The 19,935-nt window shown below is 44.7% G+C and overlaps 2 protein-coding genes and 1 long non-coding RNA gene across 3 annotated transcripts in view; 2 read left to right on the top strand and 1 right to left on the bottom strand.

The window, feature by feature from the left end:
- The window catches only part of LOC108797555, a 3,388-nt gene extending 2,496 nt beyond the window's left edge, over positions 1-892 (top strand). The window contains exon 3 of the long non-coding RNA XR_001941893.1: positions 826-892. This is a non-coding gene — a long non-coding RNA (uncharacterized LOC108797555). The remainder of the gene's footprint in view (positions 1-825) is intronic.
- Positions 893-1,629: 737 nt separating this feature from the next.
- Positions 1,630-15,996, top strand: LRMP (lymphoid restricted membrane protein). The gene is made up of 12 exons (XM_018569161.1): positions 1,630-1,636; positions 2,399-2,453; positions 2,536-2,563; positions 3,728-3,868; positions 5,865-5,999; positions 7,233-7,377; positions 7,668-7,705; positions 7,794-7,859; positions 9,403-9,458; positions 11,281-11,382; positions 12,690-12,791; positions 15,458-15,996. The coding sequence occupies exons 1-12, from the start codon at positions 1,630-1,632 to the stop codon at positions 15,699-15,701; spliced, it is 1,119 nt and encodes a 372-aa protein (XP_018424663.1). The 3' UTR covers positions 15,702-15,996.
- The window catches only part of CASC1 (cancer susceptibility candidate 1), a 23,581-nt gene continuing 19,425 nt past the window's right edge, over positions 15,780-19,935 (bottom strand). Inside the window, exons 12-15 of the mRNA XM_018569160.1 lie at positions 19,333-19,547; positions 18,253-18,417; positions 17,755-17,868; positions 15,780-16,308 (exon numbers count right to left, since the gene is read on the bottom strand). Coding sequence (XP_018424662.1) covers positions 16,039-16,308; positions 17,755-17,868; positions 18,253-18,417; positions 19,333-19,547 — 764 coding nt within the window. The 3' untranslated portion in view covers positions 15,780-16,038. The remainder of the gene's footprint in view (positions 16,309-17,754; positions 17,869-18,252; positions 18,418-19,332; positions 19,548-19,935) is intronic.

Below are 19,935 nucleotides of genomic sequence, written 5' to 3'. Positions count from 1 at the left end.
GGGTCATCTGGCAGTCTCCGGCCACCTAAATTAGGACCCGGAGACTGCCAGATGACCTCGCTCGGAGCGCCGCACACCGGAGCAGCAGTGACGCGACGCTCGGCGAGGTAAGTAAGAAGACGCGCTGGCGCTGACTCGAGTATAAGCCGAGGGGGGCACTTTTCACCCAAAAAAATGGGCTGAAAATCTCGGCTTATACTCGAGTATATACGGTATGTTTAGAAAAAACAAAATAATACGTTAAAACAGAGATGTACAAATCCCAGGAGCTCCGTGTGCTCCTTACAAATGACAGCTGCCTCCTAACTTTGGCATTTTTCTCTAGTCTAGTGTTGGAGCTATAAAAGTATCTGTACTTGTACCGAGTACGGTGCTTGGTATCGGTGCATCCCTAGAAAAAAGGATTGCAAGTTTAATATGTGCAATTCTGATTTGTGTCCGTAGAGTTATGAAAGGCAGTTCAGTGAATCAGACATTTCCCTAATATTGTATCATTTATTGTACCATCACCAGAGCCAATCAGATCCTGTCACTGGTGCTCCGACACTCCTAATACATGAGCAGAAACTTCCCCCACAACTTCCTCTAATGCTTAAGAATTCTCTTGTTTTATTTAAATCGCACTAAATGGTTTTACTTGCCAATTGCGGGAAACCATTCTTGCATTGACTTTGTAATTTGGGGACAACTGTGTGGAAAATGACAAAGTAAATCTCGGGAATAAAGTCTGGGGAAAGAAGTGTTAAATCTGGAAAATTTACAATATTTGTTGTCCAGTATGAGAGAGATTTGTTTCATTTAATTTCTTTTTTTTTTCACATACAGCCCAATCCAGAGAAGGAATTGGCTGGAGAGACTAAAATGTCCCTTACAGAAGGTGAGTGATTTGTATGCCTATCAGTGTCCAGATGATTCATTACTATTGCTAAATACAATATGGAAAATTAATTATGATCAGTCCACCTGTGAACACTAAGGGGTCTATTTATAAACAATTTGCAGAGCCATTCACTGTGTAACTGTGAGGACATTTGTTCTTTGTGAATAGGCAAAAACAAATGTTCCTGGTATATTTTCTTTTCAGGTCGAATGTAATGTAAAACTGCACTAAGGCCACTAGATGGAGCTGAGGCGCATGGGAAATACTTATTTCCTATGCGCCTCAGCTCCATCTAGTGGCCATGAATAATTCCTATGCTCCTCAGCTCTATCTAGTGGCCATAAATATTTCCTATGCTCCTTTGCTCCATCTAGTGGCCATAAATATTTCCTATGCTCCTCAGCTCCATCTAGTGGCCATGAATAATTCCTATGCTCCTCAGCTCCATCTAGTGGCCATGAATAATTCCTATGCTCCATCTAGTGGCCATGAATAATTCCTATGCTCCTCAGCTCTATCTAGTGGCCATAAATATTTCCTATGCTCCTTTGCTCCATCTAGTGGCCATAAATATTTCCTATGCTCCTTTGCTCCATCTAGTGGCCATAAATACAATGCTCCTCAGCTCCATCTAGTGGTCATAGATATTTCCTATGCTCCTCAGCTGCATCTAGTGGCCATAGATATTTCCTATGGTCTCTGAGCTTTTTCAATGCCAACAGTGTATATTTGATAGAGGAAGTCCATACATGAAGTGTTGCAATGTTACAACTACAGCTGAAATACTTTCCACCATTGCTTAAAGTGAATCTAAACAGGCATTCATTGCAACTTACCAATCCTTGGATGTGGTGGCTGCATCAGTTTTTTTTTACTTTTTTCAGGCCTTTCCTTTATTTTCACCTGGTGGTCCTGCCATTAAGAAACTTCAGGCCTTAGGGTGACTACTCTCACTTCTCCATTGCATCTATGTAATAGAAGTGTAGCCATCCTTTTGACAGCAGCATTGTCAACCTGTGTAGAGTGTTGTCTATTTTCCCCTGGTGATCCTGCCAGTAACGCATTCCTGTCATAGGGTGACAACGCTTGCTTATCTATGGAGGAGCAGTGTGTGTCACCCTAGGACAGGATGACACCATACCGCTCACTCTCCTCTTCTGCAAAAAATAGGGGGTGGTGTTTCTGAAGTCCACAGCTGGCTGGGAACAATGTAACTGAAAAGAGTGGCCTAGGCAGAGAGCACAGGAGGTCACCAGTTCACTGGATTTCTGGCAGAATCGAGAGATATTTTTGCACTTATTGAACAAGTATAATTAAAACTCTTTCAATTAAATATTAAACAGACCAAAAAGGAGCAAATGAGAGAAGTTCAGTGTTGTGGTTTACAGACTTTTACATTTTCATTGAATGTTAGAAAATCTAAACAAAGCGAGAAGAAGAGATCATATATAAATAATAATTGAACAAAATAATTGTTTTATTTACATTTTTTTTTTATTTCATTTTTTTTTTTTGCAGTGGTTGGAACATCACCATTGCTTAAAATAAACTCAAAGTGTACCGAGGACAACCAGTAAGTTCTGTCTGATAATAGTTACATGTAAATTGTCCTGGGAATATCAGCTCACGGCTCCCCTTTTGTCATTTCTTTGCAGCACATCAAACAATGACAAGGAGTTGGAGGTGAGTCTCTATTGGAGGGAGGGTTGATTTAGTACGCTCGAGTTGGTGTGCTCACATGTAAAAAATCTGTTTTTTTGCCCCATGTGTCCTATTGGACACGTCAGGAAGTGAAAAGAATTCCCCTCATAGTTGTCACCACTGTCCCCATTGGAAGATTTTCCTATATTCCTGTTTTGGTAAAATGTTGCAATTCCCATTACTTTATATTGGGGTGACAGATATGTCAAGTCTTCCCAGCAGGAACATCGCAATCAAAACCTCGGATGAGGACCTGAGGTGGTGCAGAGCTGGACCCCGATGTAGGGGAGTAGCCTCATTCTGCAATTGTTGTTTTTAGGGCAGCTTTCAAGTGCAGCAAAGTATCCTGACTCGGCCTTCAAGGGTAAGGTCTCGAATAAAGCGCCAAAATATTATTGGCAGTGCAGAGGATGTTTAGTACTCCAGTAATTTACCCACCAACATGTTTCAGGGGACTGAAGAGGCTCCCTTCATTGGGGCCAATGCTGCACTGGAGAAGAAGGTCTAGGCAAACGTTTGAGAATCGCGGTGTTATAATATTAATAGGAGGGGGCCTTTGTCAAAGGGCTTATGTCAATGGCATTGGCTTGAGATCATTCAGAATTCATTGATTGATGATTTGATCTGCAGTTGACCTCCTTCTGACCTGCAATTGATCTAAGCAGGTTTTCCATTCCTATAGACTTGTATGGGAGTGCAGATCGTGTTTGAAGCTTACAAAAGTCTTAGGTATGCTCTGATTGCTGGTTTAGCAGCACACCTAATGTGATGAATTAACTTAATCTGGACTGTAAATAATATCTCTTGGAGCTCTCCTACAAACGTCAACCATTAAAAACCCAACAGGGGTTCTAACTCGTCACCACGCCATCTAAAACCCAAAAAACTATTTACTATTCTCTATACCAGCACTGCCATCTACAGGATATGAGTAGGTACTACAGTTCTGAAGTTACAAGTAAGCTGGTCTTGTTATGGTGAAGTTGTTAAAAGGAACTGAAGAGCCTGCTAATAAAATCCTAAGAGAATGGACGCGGCCATCTCCACCCAGCCAGTTTCTTTTCTGACAATTGCTTTTACTTAACCGTTCCAGCTAAAGGGAATTCCTGTTTTTTCTTTTCTTTTCTTTTTTTCCTGTGTGGTCAGACTGAGTTCCTGCGCCTGTCTCTGGGTTTCAAGTGTGACATATTCACTCTGGATAAACGTCTGCGCCTGGAGGAAAGATCTCGTGATTTGGCAGAAGACAATCTGAAGAAGGAGCTCGGCAGCTGTAAAAAGCTCCTGGAGGTATTGATATTCCTGAAAGTAAATTCTGCACTTTCCTGTCCTAGATGTGTGAACGGACTGCTGCTGATAGATTCTAAGGCCAGATTTCATGATGGCCTGTCAATCAACAAAGCATTTTAGGGCTCCTTAAAGGAGAACTATGAGGTGGGTGCTTTTCACTCACCTCATAGTTCTAGCCGACCTGTGACAATGAGACTGTCACAGGTCGGCTCAGTAGATCGGGAAGTGAGCGAACACATACCGGCGTTCGCTCACCTCTCGATCCTGTCACGGCTCTCTGTCGTGACAGGGGAGGGGCTGGATTCCCCGCTCCGCCAGCACTGACTGACGGAACAGATGGGGGAGGGGGGCGGGTACAGCTGGCTCTGCCTCTAGATAGGCAGAGCCAGCTGTCACTCACGCAGCTGGGCGTAGCTCGCGGTATACTGAGCGTAGGGTGACGGGAGGACGCTAGTTTGTGTCCTCGCGTTACCCTAAGGAGAACTATGGGGAAAAACACTGACCCCATAGTTCTCCTTTAAAGCCTGTCCACACACCAGTAGAACTTTCAATTGATATACAAACTAGAACTAAAGTGCTATGTGCTTAGTGTTACTACATATACCACAAACACTCTATCATAAGAAAACTTAAGTCCAAGCCAGTAGTGCTGTTGACTTAGATCCTGGTGTAAATCCAAACTCCAAAACGTGATGATGTTCTCCACCATATTACCCCATCGTATATTGGAGTGCGGATTTACACCAGGATCTAAGTGCACAGCACTACTGCCTTGGGACATTTTGAGAATGGTATAATGTTTGTGTTATTCCCCAAGTAAGGAATAACATTATGACTGCCCGCTTAATATTGAGTAGGTCCCCCTTTTGCTGCCAAAACAGCCCTGACCCATCGAAGCATGGACCCCATTAGACCTCTGAAGGTGTGCTGTGGTATCTGGCACCAAGCCATCAGTAGCAGATCCTTGAAGTCCTGTAAGTTGTGAGGTGATCAGCCTCCATGGATTGGACTTGTTTTTCCAGCACATCCCACAGATGTTCAATTGGATTGGGATCTGGAGAATTTGGAGGCCAAGTCAACATCTTGAATTTGTAATTTTGTTCTTCAAACCATTTTTTAACAATTATTGTAGTGTGGCAGGGAGTATTATCTTGCTGAAAGAGGCCACTGCCATCGGGGAATACTGTTTCCATGGAGGGGTGTACTTGGTCAGCAGCAATGTTTAGGTGGGTGGTACATGTCAAAGTAACATCCACATGAATGGCAGAACCCGAGGTTTCCCAGCAGAACATTGTCCACAGTATCGCACTGCCTCTGTTGGCTTGCCTTCTACCCATAGTGGTCATAATGTTATGGCTGATCAGTGTATGCAGTAACTTTAGTCACATAGCACTTTAGTTATAGTTTGGATAGCGCTGCATTCTTATCAATGTATTGTTTGTTATTGATGTATGGTCACAATTCTAATGCTGGAAGCCTTTAGTTTAGCATAGGGGATCAATATACTAGCGCAGAGATTATATTTATTGGCCAATAGATTTTGTTCCAAGCATTTTGGAACATTAGTTTGACTTTCTAATGGTTAGTGCGGTCTATTTGACATTCGCTTTGACGGCAGTGACGAGGAAAATAGAAGTTTCAAGTTTCTAAATTACCTAAATTCCAACCGTGAATGTGATTTCTATTGTTTAATACGTCTGGGATTCCCTTCTAGCAACCGATCTGGTGGAAATTTTTAAGGGCTTCCCAATGGAATTAGTTGACTCAATATTGGCGAGAACGAATGATTAACAATTCTGAACAAATGTTCAAACGAAATCCAGACAGTCTATGGCCGGTTTAACACTACAATGGTGCACTGCGCACCTCTCAAGACAGAATTCCCAATTTCTACCCTAGTTTTACAGCCATTGGGCTCACCCTCTGCTAATGTAGAACCAACCAATAGTCGTGGAATCCAGCAGCGAAAGACTGAGATACTTTGATTTCCCCGCAGGCTCTGACTCCACTCTGCGAAGACGACAACCAGACACACGAGATCGTCAAGAAGCTGGAGAAGAGTCTGCAGTTTCTGTGTCAGCACACGGCGCGTGTGGCCAGCCGAGCAGAGATGTTGGGGGCCATTCACCAGGTGAAAGATGGTGCTCAGTACGGAGTTCACAGAAATTTAATTTTCTAAGTAAATGTAACTTTGACCAAACTGAAGTTACTGAACCTATAAATGTTCCAAAGTAAAAAAATAAAAATAAATATATAGACCTACAAAGGGCTGTCTCCATAATGTAGCAGGCTGGGGGGGGGGGGGGAGGAGGGCAGAGTGGCAATGTTTGCAGTGTGTCTGCTGTCCCCTTACCGGCCAGTGGTTGCTAAGAGCCAGGCGGAGAGACGTGTAAGAGCCAAACACATCTCCCCGTCCAGCTCTTAGCAACCTGGGATACTCTGCTGGCGTCCCGCCCAGCTCCTGGCAACCAGTCATGTCACTGGTTGCCAGGAGCTGGGCAGGATGCTGGCCAGGGTGGTGGACTCACTCCTGCATGCCTGGGCAGCATCATCGCTCTCCATCAGTGCCTCTCCCCTTGCTTCAGGCACCAAAACAGATGCGAATTGTTATTTATTAAGTACTAAATTGTGAAATGTGGCTTGGGGTTAATGATAAATTATCTATATATTAGACAGAGTAAAAGTGTGTAATAAAACCTTCAAGCTCATCATACGCGTTAGAATCTGATTGTACAATCAATTTTAGATCTACCAAAACTATGCAATATGAGGAGCTACTTAAACTATCCAATCATACAGGCCCCGGCATTACATACTTGTCACATGGGCTGCCAATGGAGCTTTCAAATGACACATTCATGGTCAACTGTTGTCACCATCAGAAAGTCCACCTAGGGGAATGCCATGCAGCCATCGCTGGAGTGAATGTAGACAGGAAGAGGCTGCAGGAGATCAGCAGCACTGAGATGGAACAAAGTATTTTAATGAAATGATTAAAGTAAACGACATTTGTTGTGGATACATAGTACACAGAACAACCCAAATGTCATTCAGTTCGGGTTTACATCTACTTTGTTGTGGGAATTATATGTCTTAGATTTACTAATGTACGGGAAAGTCTGATCTTTTTTCTTTATACTTTTTTCACTGAATTTTATAAATAACTTTAATATATAAATATAAATTAAATATAAATAAATTATAAATAATAACAAGTCATTATGCCCCATTCCTGGGTCCTGTTGGTGGGATTGGTTTCAGGCTCCAGTAAAGTATATATCTGATATACAACGTACATTTATTTTCATTCCTTGTATTGTGGCCAGTGGCAGACGTGGTTGTAATAACTGTGTATTTGGTTCAGGAAAGTCGGGTCAGTAAAGCAGTGGAGGTGATGATTCTGCACGTTGAAAACCTAAAACGCATGTACGCCAAGGAGCATGCCGAGCTGGAGGAGCTGCGGGAAGTCATGCAACATAGCGATCGCAACAGCTGCGCCGTGGACAGAGGTGAGGGCCAATCGCCAACATGGAAGCTGCGTCTGTATATACAGGGTGGGTTACAAAGGCACTTGTGGCAGTACATAGGCAATTGTGACAGTACCCTGTTGTCACTGGTCATTGCCTATATCAGGAATGCTGCCAGAAAAAAGGCCGCACTGCCGATACTGCGCACCCAGCAGATGATAAATTAAGTTGATGTGATTTTTTGCGCAGTTGCAATGCTTTGTAGGTCACATTAGGTCATTTCATTGATCCTCCTGTTTGCATATAACACTTGCATTTTTTTTCACTTGCAGATGATGCATTAAAGTTGGCATCAACGCTTGCTAGTAAGGTAAATACTTTGTGTGTTGCTGTGCTAATCGGCTTTCTGCCGATATTTTCATCCTGTTCATGAATAAACCCGGCTTTACTTCCTCTAGGTCTCCCCTGCCAGGAGGGTCAGTATGCCGGCGTACACAAGAGGAATTGGCACTGCCTCTGCTATGGTGAGATCTGTGTGTGGATAATATCCCGGTGTATATCCACAATGTACACATTCTGTAGCATTCATCTGAAATGAAAGTTTTGTGACTTTCCCATTTTTACTTGCTTGCTCTTCCATATTTGCATTTCATTTAATATTTTGTTATAGGTAGTTATATAGTGCTGACAATTTACGCAGCACTTTTCATACTTTACATTCACATCAGTCCCTGCCCTAAAGAGCTCACAGTTTTTAAGGTCCCTATCTCACATGCATACATACTAGGGATATAGCGATACTAGTATCGGTGCCGATACCGAGTATTTGGGCGAGTACTCGTCCAAATGCTCCAATACCTTCCCCGATACCAGGACTTCGTCAGAGGAAGATTTCCTCTGACCGGCAGTGCTGTAGGGGGAACATGGAGCCACACCTTCCAGTACCATCAGGAAGCTGGGCGGCGAGTAATGACCCACCTCCTGGCTTCCTGATTGGCTGGAAAGCTGGCTTCCCAGCTAATCAGCATGGAGTTGGCTTCCCGGCCAATCAGGGAGGCGGGTCATTACTCGCTGTCCGGCTTCATGATTGCCCGGGAAGGCAGCTCGATGCTGATCGCCCGGGAAGCCGGCTCCATGTTTGGCTGGCTTGATTGTGATTGGCTGGGAAGCCGGTTTCCCAGCCAATCACAATCAAGCCAGCAAAACATGGAGCCGGCTTCCTGGGCAATCAGGAAGCTAGGTGGCGAGTCATTACCCACCGCTCACCTTCCTGGTTGCTCGAGAAGCTGACTCCGTGCCAGCGCAAGCCGCAGATCGCCACATCCGGGATGTATCCTGACAATACTGTCGAGATCCACCTTGTTGGCCGATTGACAGCGGGCTCTGCCCTCCCCCTCCCTTGTCCGTTCCTCCAGTCAGCGCTGTAGGATCGGAGAAGGGAGGGGGGAATCCCTGCAGGGAGAGGTGACTGACAGTTACTACTCTCTGCAGGGAAATGATTGGAAGATGATCAGGAAGTCAGCGAACACATACCGCCGATCACCGACTTCCTGATCAAAAGAGCCGTCATGTGACCGCTTCACTGTCACAGGTCGGCTTGAATGATGGGGATGAGTGTTTTTCACTTGCCCCATAATTCTCCTTTTTAAGTCTGCAGTGTGGGAGGAAACTGGAGCACCTGGAGGAAACCCACACAAGTACAAGGGAGAGCATGCAAACTCCATACACATGGTGTCCTGACTGGGATTCGGACCAGGGACCCATCGGTGCTGCAGCTGGCAGGCAGAGATGTTAACCGTTAAGCCACTGCGCTTTTATGCAAAGATTTATAGATTCTTCAACTAGCATATGTCTTTTGAGAAAGCAGCAACTAACTGCACACAGCATTCGTTTTCTACTTATTACATGTGCAGCATCTGCTTCCTACTAAGCAAATATGGCAGCCCCCACTTACATGTATAATTACAAGCTATGCACATGAGCAGGGTTTCTAAAACTTTAAAAATGATTTCCATATGTTCTGCGAGTGCTGCTGTTAATCCTGATTAATCTTTCTGTTTTGTACAGGATATCTTTGGAGCAGACAAGTTGGATAGTAAGATGCACAGGAGATCGAACAGCTGGTGAGAGGAGCTCGGCACTCCATACTGTCTCTTCTGTGTGGCAGATGCTTTACTCTGGGAAGGTGTAGAGCAGGGGTAGGCAAACCCTGTCCCTCCAGCTGTGGTAAAACTACAAATGCCATCATGCATCTGCCTCTGGGAGTGATGCCTGTGGCTGTCACATTTGCAACGCCTCATGGGATATATATTTGTAGCACAGCTAGAGGACTGGAGTTTGCCTTCCTCTGGTGTAGAGACTGAGTCCTGTCTTTTTGCAGAGCTCAGTGCAGTTAATGTCAAGATGCAGTCTATAAACTGTGACCCCCCACACACACTGAGTGCTAATTGGTGTAGAGGGGCTCAGACAACCTCTTGCATGATATTCTACAGCTGACCCTATTCAATACCCTCAGAGTGTTGTGACAAGGTGAGACGAGAGCTTTTCATGCCAATGGCATTTTGAGTGCAGGTTCCCAAACTGAGCCAATGGCTTTAGCATCTTCCCAATGTGGAAGTCTGCAGGAAATGCTTTTGTCAGAAAAGAGGAAGCAATGTTTATAGGGACTTCCTGTGACCGGATTAGAGGGCTTAGTTTCACTTCTTTACTGAGCAGAAACTATCATGAACTGAACTAGATATTTTTATCTTTTGGTTTCAAAGGGCAACTATCAGGGCAGCCAGTGGTGGAGTTGCATTGGGGAAATTTGGGCAGCCACCTTGGGCCCAAGGCTCCTAGGGGACCCATGCCTGGCACTGCCACTATTGCTTGAGCAAAGCCCAAAAATGTAATCCAAGTTCCTTGACTCTAGGGAGGCATATAGACGGAGTCTTGTCTCTTGGCTAAGCCCAGTGCATTTAATCTCAAGATAGTCTAGAAACTGTGACCCCCACTGAGCACCACTCTGTGTAGATGGGGCTTGGACGATCTCTAAAATGATCTTCTACAGCTGACCCTATTCAGTACGCTCAGTGTTATGACAAGGTGACACCAGAGCTTTTCATGCCAATGCCAATTTGAGTGCAGGTTCCCAACTGAGCCAATGGCTGTAGCATCTTCCCAATATGGAAGTTGGCAGGCAATGCTTTTGTCAGAAAAGAGGAGGCAGTGCTTATAGGGAATACTTCTGACTGGGTGAGATCCAGGAATGGGGCAGATGGAATTGAATGACTTCTGTTATTTATAATTTATATTTATATATTAAATTTATTTATAATCAGTGAAAAAAAGTAGAATAATGCCAATTTGAGTGCAGGTTCCCAACTGAGCCAATGGCTGTAGCATCTTCCCAATATGGAAGTTGGCAGGCAATGCTTTTGTCAGAAAAGAGGAGGCAGTGCTTATAGGGAATACTTCTGACTGGGTGAGATCCAGGAATGGGGCAGATGGAATTGAATGACTTCTGTTATTTATAATTTATATTTATATATTAAATTTATTTATAATCAGTGAAAAAAAGTAGAAAAAAAAATCAGATTTTCCCGTACATTAGTAAATCTAAGACAGAAAGGAAACTGCCATCATGACTGCAAAGGGATATTTTTTATTTTATGGGTTCAAAGGGTACCTGACAGGGCAGCCAGTGGTGGAGTGACTGTGGACTGCTGTCTGGGGTCCAAGGCTCCTAGGCCATGCTTGGCAATGCCGCTGTTGCTTGATAAGGCCAAAAATGTAATTTTGGGCCACCTTGTTTTCCTTCCCCGCTGAGGTTGATCTGCCCAGCAAAGTCATGTTTTCAGTCATCACTAATATATACACCAACATAATTATTATTATTATTGAGGCGATTTAGAATAAGGGGATCTTTCACATTTCTAAAATTGTATTTATTTGTTTATTCCACAGGAAGTTGGTGGGTTCACGACAGAATGAAAATCGGCCCACACTGCAGAGGTTTATGGATAATTACAACCGTGCAGACCCAGCGGAAGAGGATTGCATTAAAGAGTGAGTGACGGAAACTTCTTTCTCAGTTCCTACGCAGCACAGAGGCTACAAGAGTCAGATGGTGATGGTCAAATCCATTACATAGACACAGCTTTGTTCAGAAGCCATTCCATAGCCACCACTCTCTCTTTATAAGCCATTCCATAGCCACTGCTCTCTCTTCAGAAGCCATTCCATAGCCAGCGCTCTCTCTTCAGAAGCCATTCCATAGCCAGCGCTCTCTCTTCAGAAGCCATTCCATAGCCAGCGCTCTCTCTTCAGAAGCCATTCCATAGCCAGCGCTCTCTCTTCAGAAGCCATTCCATAGCCAGCGCTCTCTGTTGAGAAGCCATTCCATAGCCAGCGCTCTCTCTTCAGAAGCCATTCCATAGCCAGCGCTCTCTCTTCAGAAGCCATTCCATAGCCAGCGCTCTCTCTTCAGAAGCCATTCCATAGCCAGCGCTCTCTCTTCAGAAGCCATTCCATAGCCAGCGCTCTCTCTTCAGAAGCCATTCCATAGCCAGCGCTCTCTCTTCAGAAGCCATTCCATAGCCAGCGCTCTCTCTTCAGAAGCCATTCCATAGCCAGCGCTCTCTCTTCAGAAGCCATTCCATAGCCAGCGCTCTCTCTTCAGAAGCCATTCCATAGCCAGCGCTCTCTCTTCAGAAGCCATTCCATAGCCAGCGCTCTCTCTTCAGAAGCCATTCCATAGCCAGCGCTCTCTCTTCAGAAGCCATTCCATAGCCAGCGCTCTCTCTTCAGAAGCCATTCCATAGCCAGCGCTCTCTCTTCGGAAGCCATTCCACAGCCAGCGCTCTCTGTTGGGAAGCCATTCCACAGCCACCGCTCTCTGTTGAGAAGCCATTCCATAGCCACTGCTCTTTGTTCAGATCGTTCTTTATGCCTCTAACAGCCAGCTACATGTGAAAAAGTTCAAAATAGTCTTCTGTAGCACTTTGTTACCATGACAGAGGGATTGGCACAAACCCATTGTGGCTTCAACTGACTTCCAGAGCTGGATGTGGTTTAAGAGATGGGCAAATTGGCATATTAGCAGCCCCTCCCAGCTTCAGGAAATGGGTCAAAATGGTTATAGCTGTGTATGTGTTCCCTCACCTCCCGATCTACTGAGCCGACCTTTGACAGTATCATTGTCACAGGTCGGCTTAGAACTATGACATGAGTGGAAATCACTCATGTCATAGTTCTCCTTTTAAACATCTTCCCCCTTAAGGGTGTATAGAAACATTTGTGTCCAGACTGCAGTTGAGAGGAAGGACAGCCCAAAATACTTTGTATAAAACTAGCTTTATGTTGTAATCAAACAGGGATGAGCCCACCACAGAATTAGCGGAGGAAATACAAGAAGAGAAAACCAGAAAATTCAGCTTACCGCAGAAACCGCCGTCTCCTTCCAAACCAGAATCCACGTAAGTGAATCCTGTCCACTAATGGTGAATGTATGGGGTTATATAAAAAAACTGAATGCACATTCATCATATGTGAATTAACCAGATCCTGTGAGAATTGGGGAAAAATCAAATGTTCTTGGGCAATTTTTCTCTTCCGGTCAAATGTTCTTCAAATATTAAGGCAGGTTGTAAAAACAGATTCATTCAGTGACCAGGCCCGGATTCCCCAAAAGGCCACCGAGGCCAAGCCTCAGGGCGGCAGCTGTGTGGAATCCCCCGCCACCAGGAACATAAAGTGCCGGGCGGTAAGTTGCCCTCCTGCTTTGGGAAGGCAGGACTTGGGGGGGGGGGGGGATTGGGCAGAACCTGGCCTTGGGGCGGCAGGGAGAGTAAATCCGGCCCCGTCAGTGACTCAGGAAATACTGCTATATATGACCACACGTTGGAGCTGAGGGTCATGGGAAATACTTCTTAGTAACAAGAGATGCAATGTAACAGTTCGAGAGAAAGCTGGAGGGAATTGAAAATACTATGCTGTAGATGTAACCATTGCTATTACAGGGATCCTTCGCTCCATCTTTTAGCCAAAATGCAGCATTTACTCGATACCTGCACCCAGTCAAAAAGGTTCCAGACCACCAACCTGCCTACCAGTGCTGTCCAGCACAGGTCCTTGTGTTTGGTTTTTTTTATTTCTCTTGCATTGATGTGGGTGGAATATTGCTCTGGAACTAAACTGTTAGCAGAGCCAGGTGACCATTTGCCTTAGCGCATGTGCACACTGAATGCAAAAGACAGTGTTGCAGAATACCACCAAACAGTTGAACACCAAGCGCAGAAAAAGGACGAACTTAACCTGCCTGTAATGCAAAGGAATGTCAGTAGGATGTCCCAAGGAATGCAATGTAAAGCAGGTCAAATGCAGCTTCAGAACTGCCACCCTCGCTGCACCACTGAAGAGGATGGGAGGCTGCTGAGCTGCATGTGTGGACAGAATGCAGTCCTACTCCTTCGGCCTTCATACAGGCTTCAGTTTGTATAGGAATAAGGTGTGCAGTAAACTTTTACAAATTTCTAGATTGGGGATGTTGAACACATTACTGAATGTCTTTGTAAACAAGCCGCTAGAAAGCCTTCAACAGGCTTCTGGTAATGCTGAAGTCTACTAGTAGTTTTTTTAAAGTGATAGTCGGCACTCATTTAAAATTGATGTTTAACCTCCTCAGATTGGTGCTGAATGGCGCTTTAGAGTTCTAGAAAATGCAAATGTCTAAAAATTAGCCGTGTGTGCTGACTTGAATGTTGATGAGCTTTGTGTATTTCTTCCAGATCTGTGCAATATTCCAGTGTGAAACTCTGTGCAGGCGCTTCCTGTAATACAGACTAGTCACTGCTGCTCTCTCTTCTTATGCAGGGTGACTGGTCTCGTCTCTGCCCCCTCCTATAGTCTTCTGCAACTAGCCTGCAGTGGGTGGAGTCTGCTTAGTCCCTCCCACAGCTCTGCTCAAGTAATGTGCAGCATCGTGATCAGGGGCGTAACTAGAAATCACAGGGCCCCATAGCAAAATTTTGTATGGGGCCCCATGATTTCTAGTTATACCCCTTGCAGAGCCCACTCGAGATCCCACCTGAGGGTGAACTTGCAGAGCCCACCATAGACTCTCTATGGTGGGCTCTGCAGGGTCACCCTCAGGTGGGCTGGTCGCACTCCTTACCTGTCCGCCTCCTCCACGGTCGCTGACGGGCCCCGCCTCCTCCACTGCCACTGCTGGCTCTCATTGACTTTGTTGAGAGGAATGGGCCGCTGCACTGATTACTGTCTGTGATCTGAACAGCGGCGTGTTTTTGTTTTGAGCCGCCAGTGAAAGCCACCAGCAGAGGATCCCATAGCGACCCAGGCGGCCCGCACGGCATCTGACCGGGCCCCACTGTGCCCTGGGCCCCATAGCGGCCGCCTGGGTCGCTATGGTGATTGTTACTCCACTGATCGTGATATATATTACAATAGCTTTTAATAGCTTGCCGAAAGCTTTGAAAATGCCGGTCGTACACGCTCCTCTCTACAAGCTGAAGCCTGTCCAGTTTTCAGTTGCCTTACAGCCTCTCGGTTCCCAGGCTTGGTGTGGCTTGTAAAACTGATGTCTGATCTTTAGGCCCCCTTCACACCTAAGCTGTTTGTCACGCGTAAATCTGTGCGACAAACAGCTCAACACTAGGAATCCCATTCATGTCTATGACCCCAGTGCACATGTCAGCGTTTTGTCGCAAGCAGAAATACGCCTGTCACATGAAATACTACATGAGCTCATTTGGGGCATTTCGTCCCATAGCCTTGATAGAAAACGCTTGAAAAACGTATTTGCGCGTGTATTACACGTTGACATGAATTTGCCAAAATCTGCTCACAAAACCACGCGACTTAACATACGTGCAAAAAAAAGACGCGTGTAAAACGCGCTGAATAGGTGTGATACCAAGGCTGCCAGGTAACTGGAGTAGGGGGTAGGGACAACTCTAATGGGGTTCTGGAAGTATAAATCTGGAAGTATGATTCATCCTATGTGGCCAAAATTTGGGTACGTCTTATTAAGCTTTGCAGTTCCACAAATCCCTTTTTAACCTATTCATAAAACTGTCCTAAATACAGGAAATTCAGCTTTTCCCGATGTCCTTTGTTTTTCCAGATACAGCCGAATTTTGTCCTGGACGTCTGACGTGAGACGATCGATAACCTCCATCAACAAACCTATTGTGATCGCTATCGTGGCTGCGTTTTTATTTGTGACACTCGCTGGTTTCCTGACAGGCCTGTCCTTCCACAGACCAGTAGATGGAGCCCCAGTCGGTCCCGGCATCTCATGGACTTCCATTCAGCAGTTACTGTGGCCCTACACTGAGCTCCGACACAACGGGCCCCCGCCAGTATGATGGCGATGAGGATTTTCAATATTTTAACTGTTTTTTTTGTAGTGTTTACAACACTTGGCCCCCACCCCCCTCTCTATGATGTACAATATTCTGGACAATCATGCTTTAAAATAATTTATCTGTATATATTGTATTTTATTATAAGCCAGCAGAGGCCACAAAGATGTCATATTGTCTACAAGAGACTGCCAGCTTCCTAATTAATATGTAATATAGAATAACTCGGAGATGGTATGGCGTGTTAAGTTACATGGCTGTCACGTGTGATTTGCTGGCGTGGAGTGCACCACGCTGTTTTTACTGCCGGATATTTATTGTCAATAAAGAAATCTATTGTTTATGAATATGTCAGCACTCTGGTCATACTCAGCAGCTGGTAGACGCAATCCACAAACAGGTGATGGGAGTGTTTCAGTCTATCGATGGCGTCGGAGCTGGAGTAATCTTTGATCATGTGATAGAGCGTGGAGTGGAACTCACTGCCATCGTAAAGATCTTCAGAGAATGTATCGTCTGATTCCGAGATCTTTAAACGTTGGATCCTCTGAGTGCTCAACAGGTAAAGGGACCAGTCATCGTTGTTGGAAGAGTCGCGGCATTCCCTCACCTGCAAATGCCAGAAGAAGGGGTTAAGTCATGGAACTCTTATGACCAGAGGTCATTGATGCCTAGGTGCCCAGACTAAATAAGGCAGGGGTTGGGTATGCCTTGGTTAACTTGACCATAAGCCCTCTATCACACTGGAATCGGCCAGCACGTACAGCTCCGTGCTGCGTGCACGGCCGTATCGGGCAGCTCCCGGGAAGGACAGGTGCTGCGTGTGATTAGTACGCAGCCCCTGTCCTCTGGGACTACGTGGCCGTACACACAAGATTTTAGAAAAGAGAACACATATCCATGTGCATGGGTTGCAGAAATGTACAGCATATATTTTTTGTTGCCCAGACATAGTGCACACTTTAAATCCTTCTGTTCTATAAGGACATATAAGGTTTTTATTTGGTACACTGATTGAATACAATCCCTACTTTTATTATAGGGTGACAAATGAACAATTTTGTAAACAAACCCATGTGATTGACTGTCACAATAATCACATAATTGGGAACAAGTCAGCATAGATTCTGATAGCTACTGTGAGACCAGTGACGGGCAGTTCCTTGGAAAGGGAGGACATGTTGCTGGGGGCTTCTAGTTCCAAAATAGAATGTAGAGTGTTCCCTCAGAACAGAGAATCATACTAAGGGAACATCTACAGATTGCAATTGCCAAGCAGTATAGCAACAGTAATGAAGGTTCCCAGCTTAGTATGACCAAGACTGTTGGTGACACTGCAAATATACTTACTGGAAGGGAGAGCAAAGGGATGGCCTTATGAGATTGCTGCTACTCCTTCATGACCAATCACAACTTGGGATGGGTTCTGGACCAAACTGTTTTACTTGTGTTCTCTTTAGGGCTCATCAGGGAAATGCAGATTTTAGAAGTGTTCGTCCTGATGTCTGGTTTTTGTCTGTCCCATTTTCTAAAACCTTCTTTTGGGAACAATTGATGGCTGACCCTAATGTCCTATCTAAATAAAAAATGGTAGGCTTGTTCAGGGTTCTAACAGGTGAGTTTATGGGGAAAGTTGTGGCATGGTGGACTCCCATATGTTTTAAAATATTTAGTAGGTTTAAAAATGAGACTCGGTGGTAACAGCCTGGCATCCAAGAACACAGTTAGCTTTAAGACTTCTGAGCTGCTCCCCACTGAAAGACTTTGCAGCCCTTGCTTCCCAGGGCATTCTGGGACTTGTAATGTCAGGACAATTGACAAGCTGCAGACTGCGAAAGATTAAAACTTCCCCATACATGCACGTTGTAAAGACCTGTCAGTCTTCTCCATTCAGAGTGGTGCTATCCCCAGAGGAAAACACACTTATCAGATTTACTCCCCTCAGCCGTCTCCTCTCTGTGATACCTGAAGCGAAGTACTCCTAACTAAGGCCCCTGAGTAGTACCTGTGAGGTAGGGAGGTACTCCTTGGCTTCCTCCCCCTGTGTAGTACCCACCTTGACTATGATCTGTTCATGGCCACAGTTATGGTTCCATTTACTCCAGCCAAATGCGAAGGATGGCGACAAAAGTGCCATCTCCTGGTACGCTGTTATCTCTGCTTGTTCGCTCTGGAGGGAGATAAATGTTGATCATTGATTATATTTTAGTATTGTCATAGGTTTTTTTTTCTTTTTCCCCTTTATGTTCAGTATTCTTCTCTACCCTGCAATATGAATCTCAGACTCCTCTGATCTGTATTGGGCTTTGTGTATCTTGCAACTGCCCCAAAGGCAAAATCCAGTATCATTACACGTTAATGGACTTTTTTCATCTCTTTGTCTATTTCACTCCTTTTCCCTCAATGTGTTCAGACATTGCACCTTCCCATAAACTAGAGGAATGTTTAGTCTTGAAATAGGAAATAATGCAACAAAATAACAAGCAATTATCACAGCAATCCTCCAAATCCGATGTCATACCGCATGGAGCTGAAAATGTAAAGATGTTTGTACCTTTTTGTTCACAATGACATATTTAGCAGAGTCTTCGACAGGAAAAAAGTTCAGTCCAACTCTTTTCATGGCGGCTTTCAGACACAGAGGGGTCATCCACTTCCCGAGTAGAGCAGATAGATCGCCATCAGTGCTGGACACTTCTGCCAGTCTGCACTGATCGTCCTGAAACGCACACAACAGGTCTGTGTCATTACTGCCACCAATAATCAAGTTTTATATCCTCCTATATGTTAAAAGAATAAAGGTTGACACTGTCCTTGCATTTTATATGCAGTGGAGGCAGCTGTAGGTTTAACTTCTAATTGTAGCTATGTACAGATTAAGGTATTCTCCACTGCAGAGGGTGTCGCGACCCACTTTTGGGTCGCGACCCACGAGTTGAGAACCACTGCTCTATATGAAGCCATCAAACGGGAACTTTACCCATATCTTTAAAATAACAACAAACGCACCTTTTGAAATGTTTTGTAATGGCATCTACAAATAGACACTTCCCAGGATGCAATGCTTGGGCACATACATAATTTGTGCCAGAACTGGACCAGGGGGTAGATGAACTCTATTTGTAAGTAAATTAAAACCAAGTTTGTTTAATGAATGTAATATGATTTTAAATCAGCATGCTGCTGTGATTCTTAGTGAAAGGGGGTAAAGGTCCACTTTACGTTCAGGACAAAGTGACAGGTTCTCTTGCCAGACAGCCCCCATCCGCTAATACTTATATTTCCTGTCAGGTCATTCCTCTTTTGGAGCCTGGAGTCTAATCCTTCTGCAAGCTCTGGGGTGGTCTGAGCCTGAGCTCACATAGGGTTAATGACCACCTCCCCTCCTCCAAATGACAGTGTTCATGCCTGGTGATTGGCTGCTGAGGCTCAAGCACGGCATCTTGTGAGGAAGTCCCATGCTCCTCCATACCTAGAAATAATGGATGTTGCCCATAACTACAACAGATGAGCAGAGCATCAGGGAGTGTGGGGAATGACTTCCCTCTAAAAGGGGAAACACCACTCACAACCTGCCACTAATGCTGCCCTAGATATCACAGTTTACAGTCTAACTCTTCTATAGGCTCTTTACCTTGATCTCAATATGAATATCGATGAAAGCAGAGCTGACCGTTAGTGACACTTCATTCATGCCGCTGGGCTTCAGTTCCCATGACTCATAGGGCATATTAAGGTAGGCTTCTTGGATTAGCGTGAACGTATGGAAGGCATCCATCTTGAAGGACAGCTGCCTCTGCTCCGTGGTGTAGCTTCTGCTCATGATCACATCTGTTTTCCAGTTTTTACCTGAGGACAAAAAACAGAAATACAATATATCATAAGGAGGATTCAGAAAAAGACCCTGCTACCTAATTCTGCAGAAACATAAATACACCTGAGAAGAGACAGTGGGAAACAAATGACTGATACCAGCTTGATTGTACTTGGAGCATTTTGTTGCTTTCTCAGAAAAAATAGGAATTTTCTGATGGCAAACAACTTGTAATTTACATTTAAAGTTCTCCTATTTAAAGATGCTCATTAAAAGCCAAGGAGAAAAAAAAAAGCCTACATTTAAACAGACACTGTCATCAAAAGAATACGAAGTACATGTAAACTGGCAGGACTGTTTCTGTGTCTGGGAGCTGCTGCTGCTGGTGGCCAGACTAGCACAGTGGAGCTTGGAAGAGAAGAA

Source organism: Nanorana parkeri, unplaced genomic scaffold, assembly GCF_000935625.1.
Source record: "Nanorana parkeri isolate BGI_ZX_2015 unplaced genomic scaffold, ASM93562v1 scaffold1295, whole genome shotgun sequence".
Classification (NCBI taxonomy): Eukaryota; Metazoa; Chordata; class Amphibia; order Anura; family Dicroglossidae; genus Nanorana; species Nanorana parkeri.
Note: the sequence above shows the minus strand (reverse complement) of the source record. Positions and strands in the feature narration are given on the sequence as shown.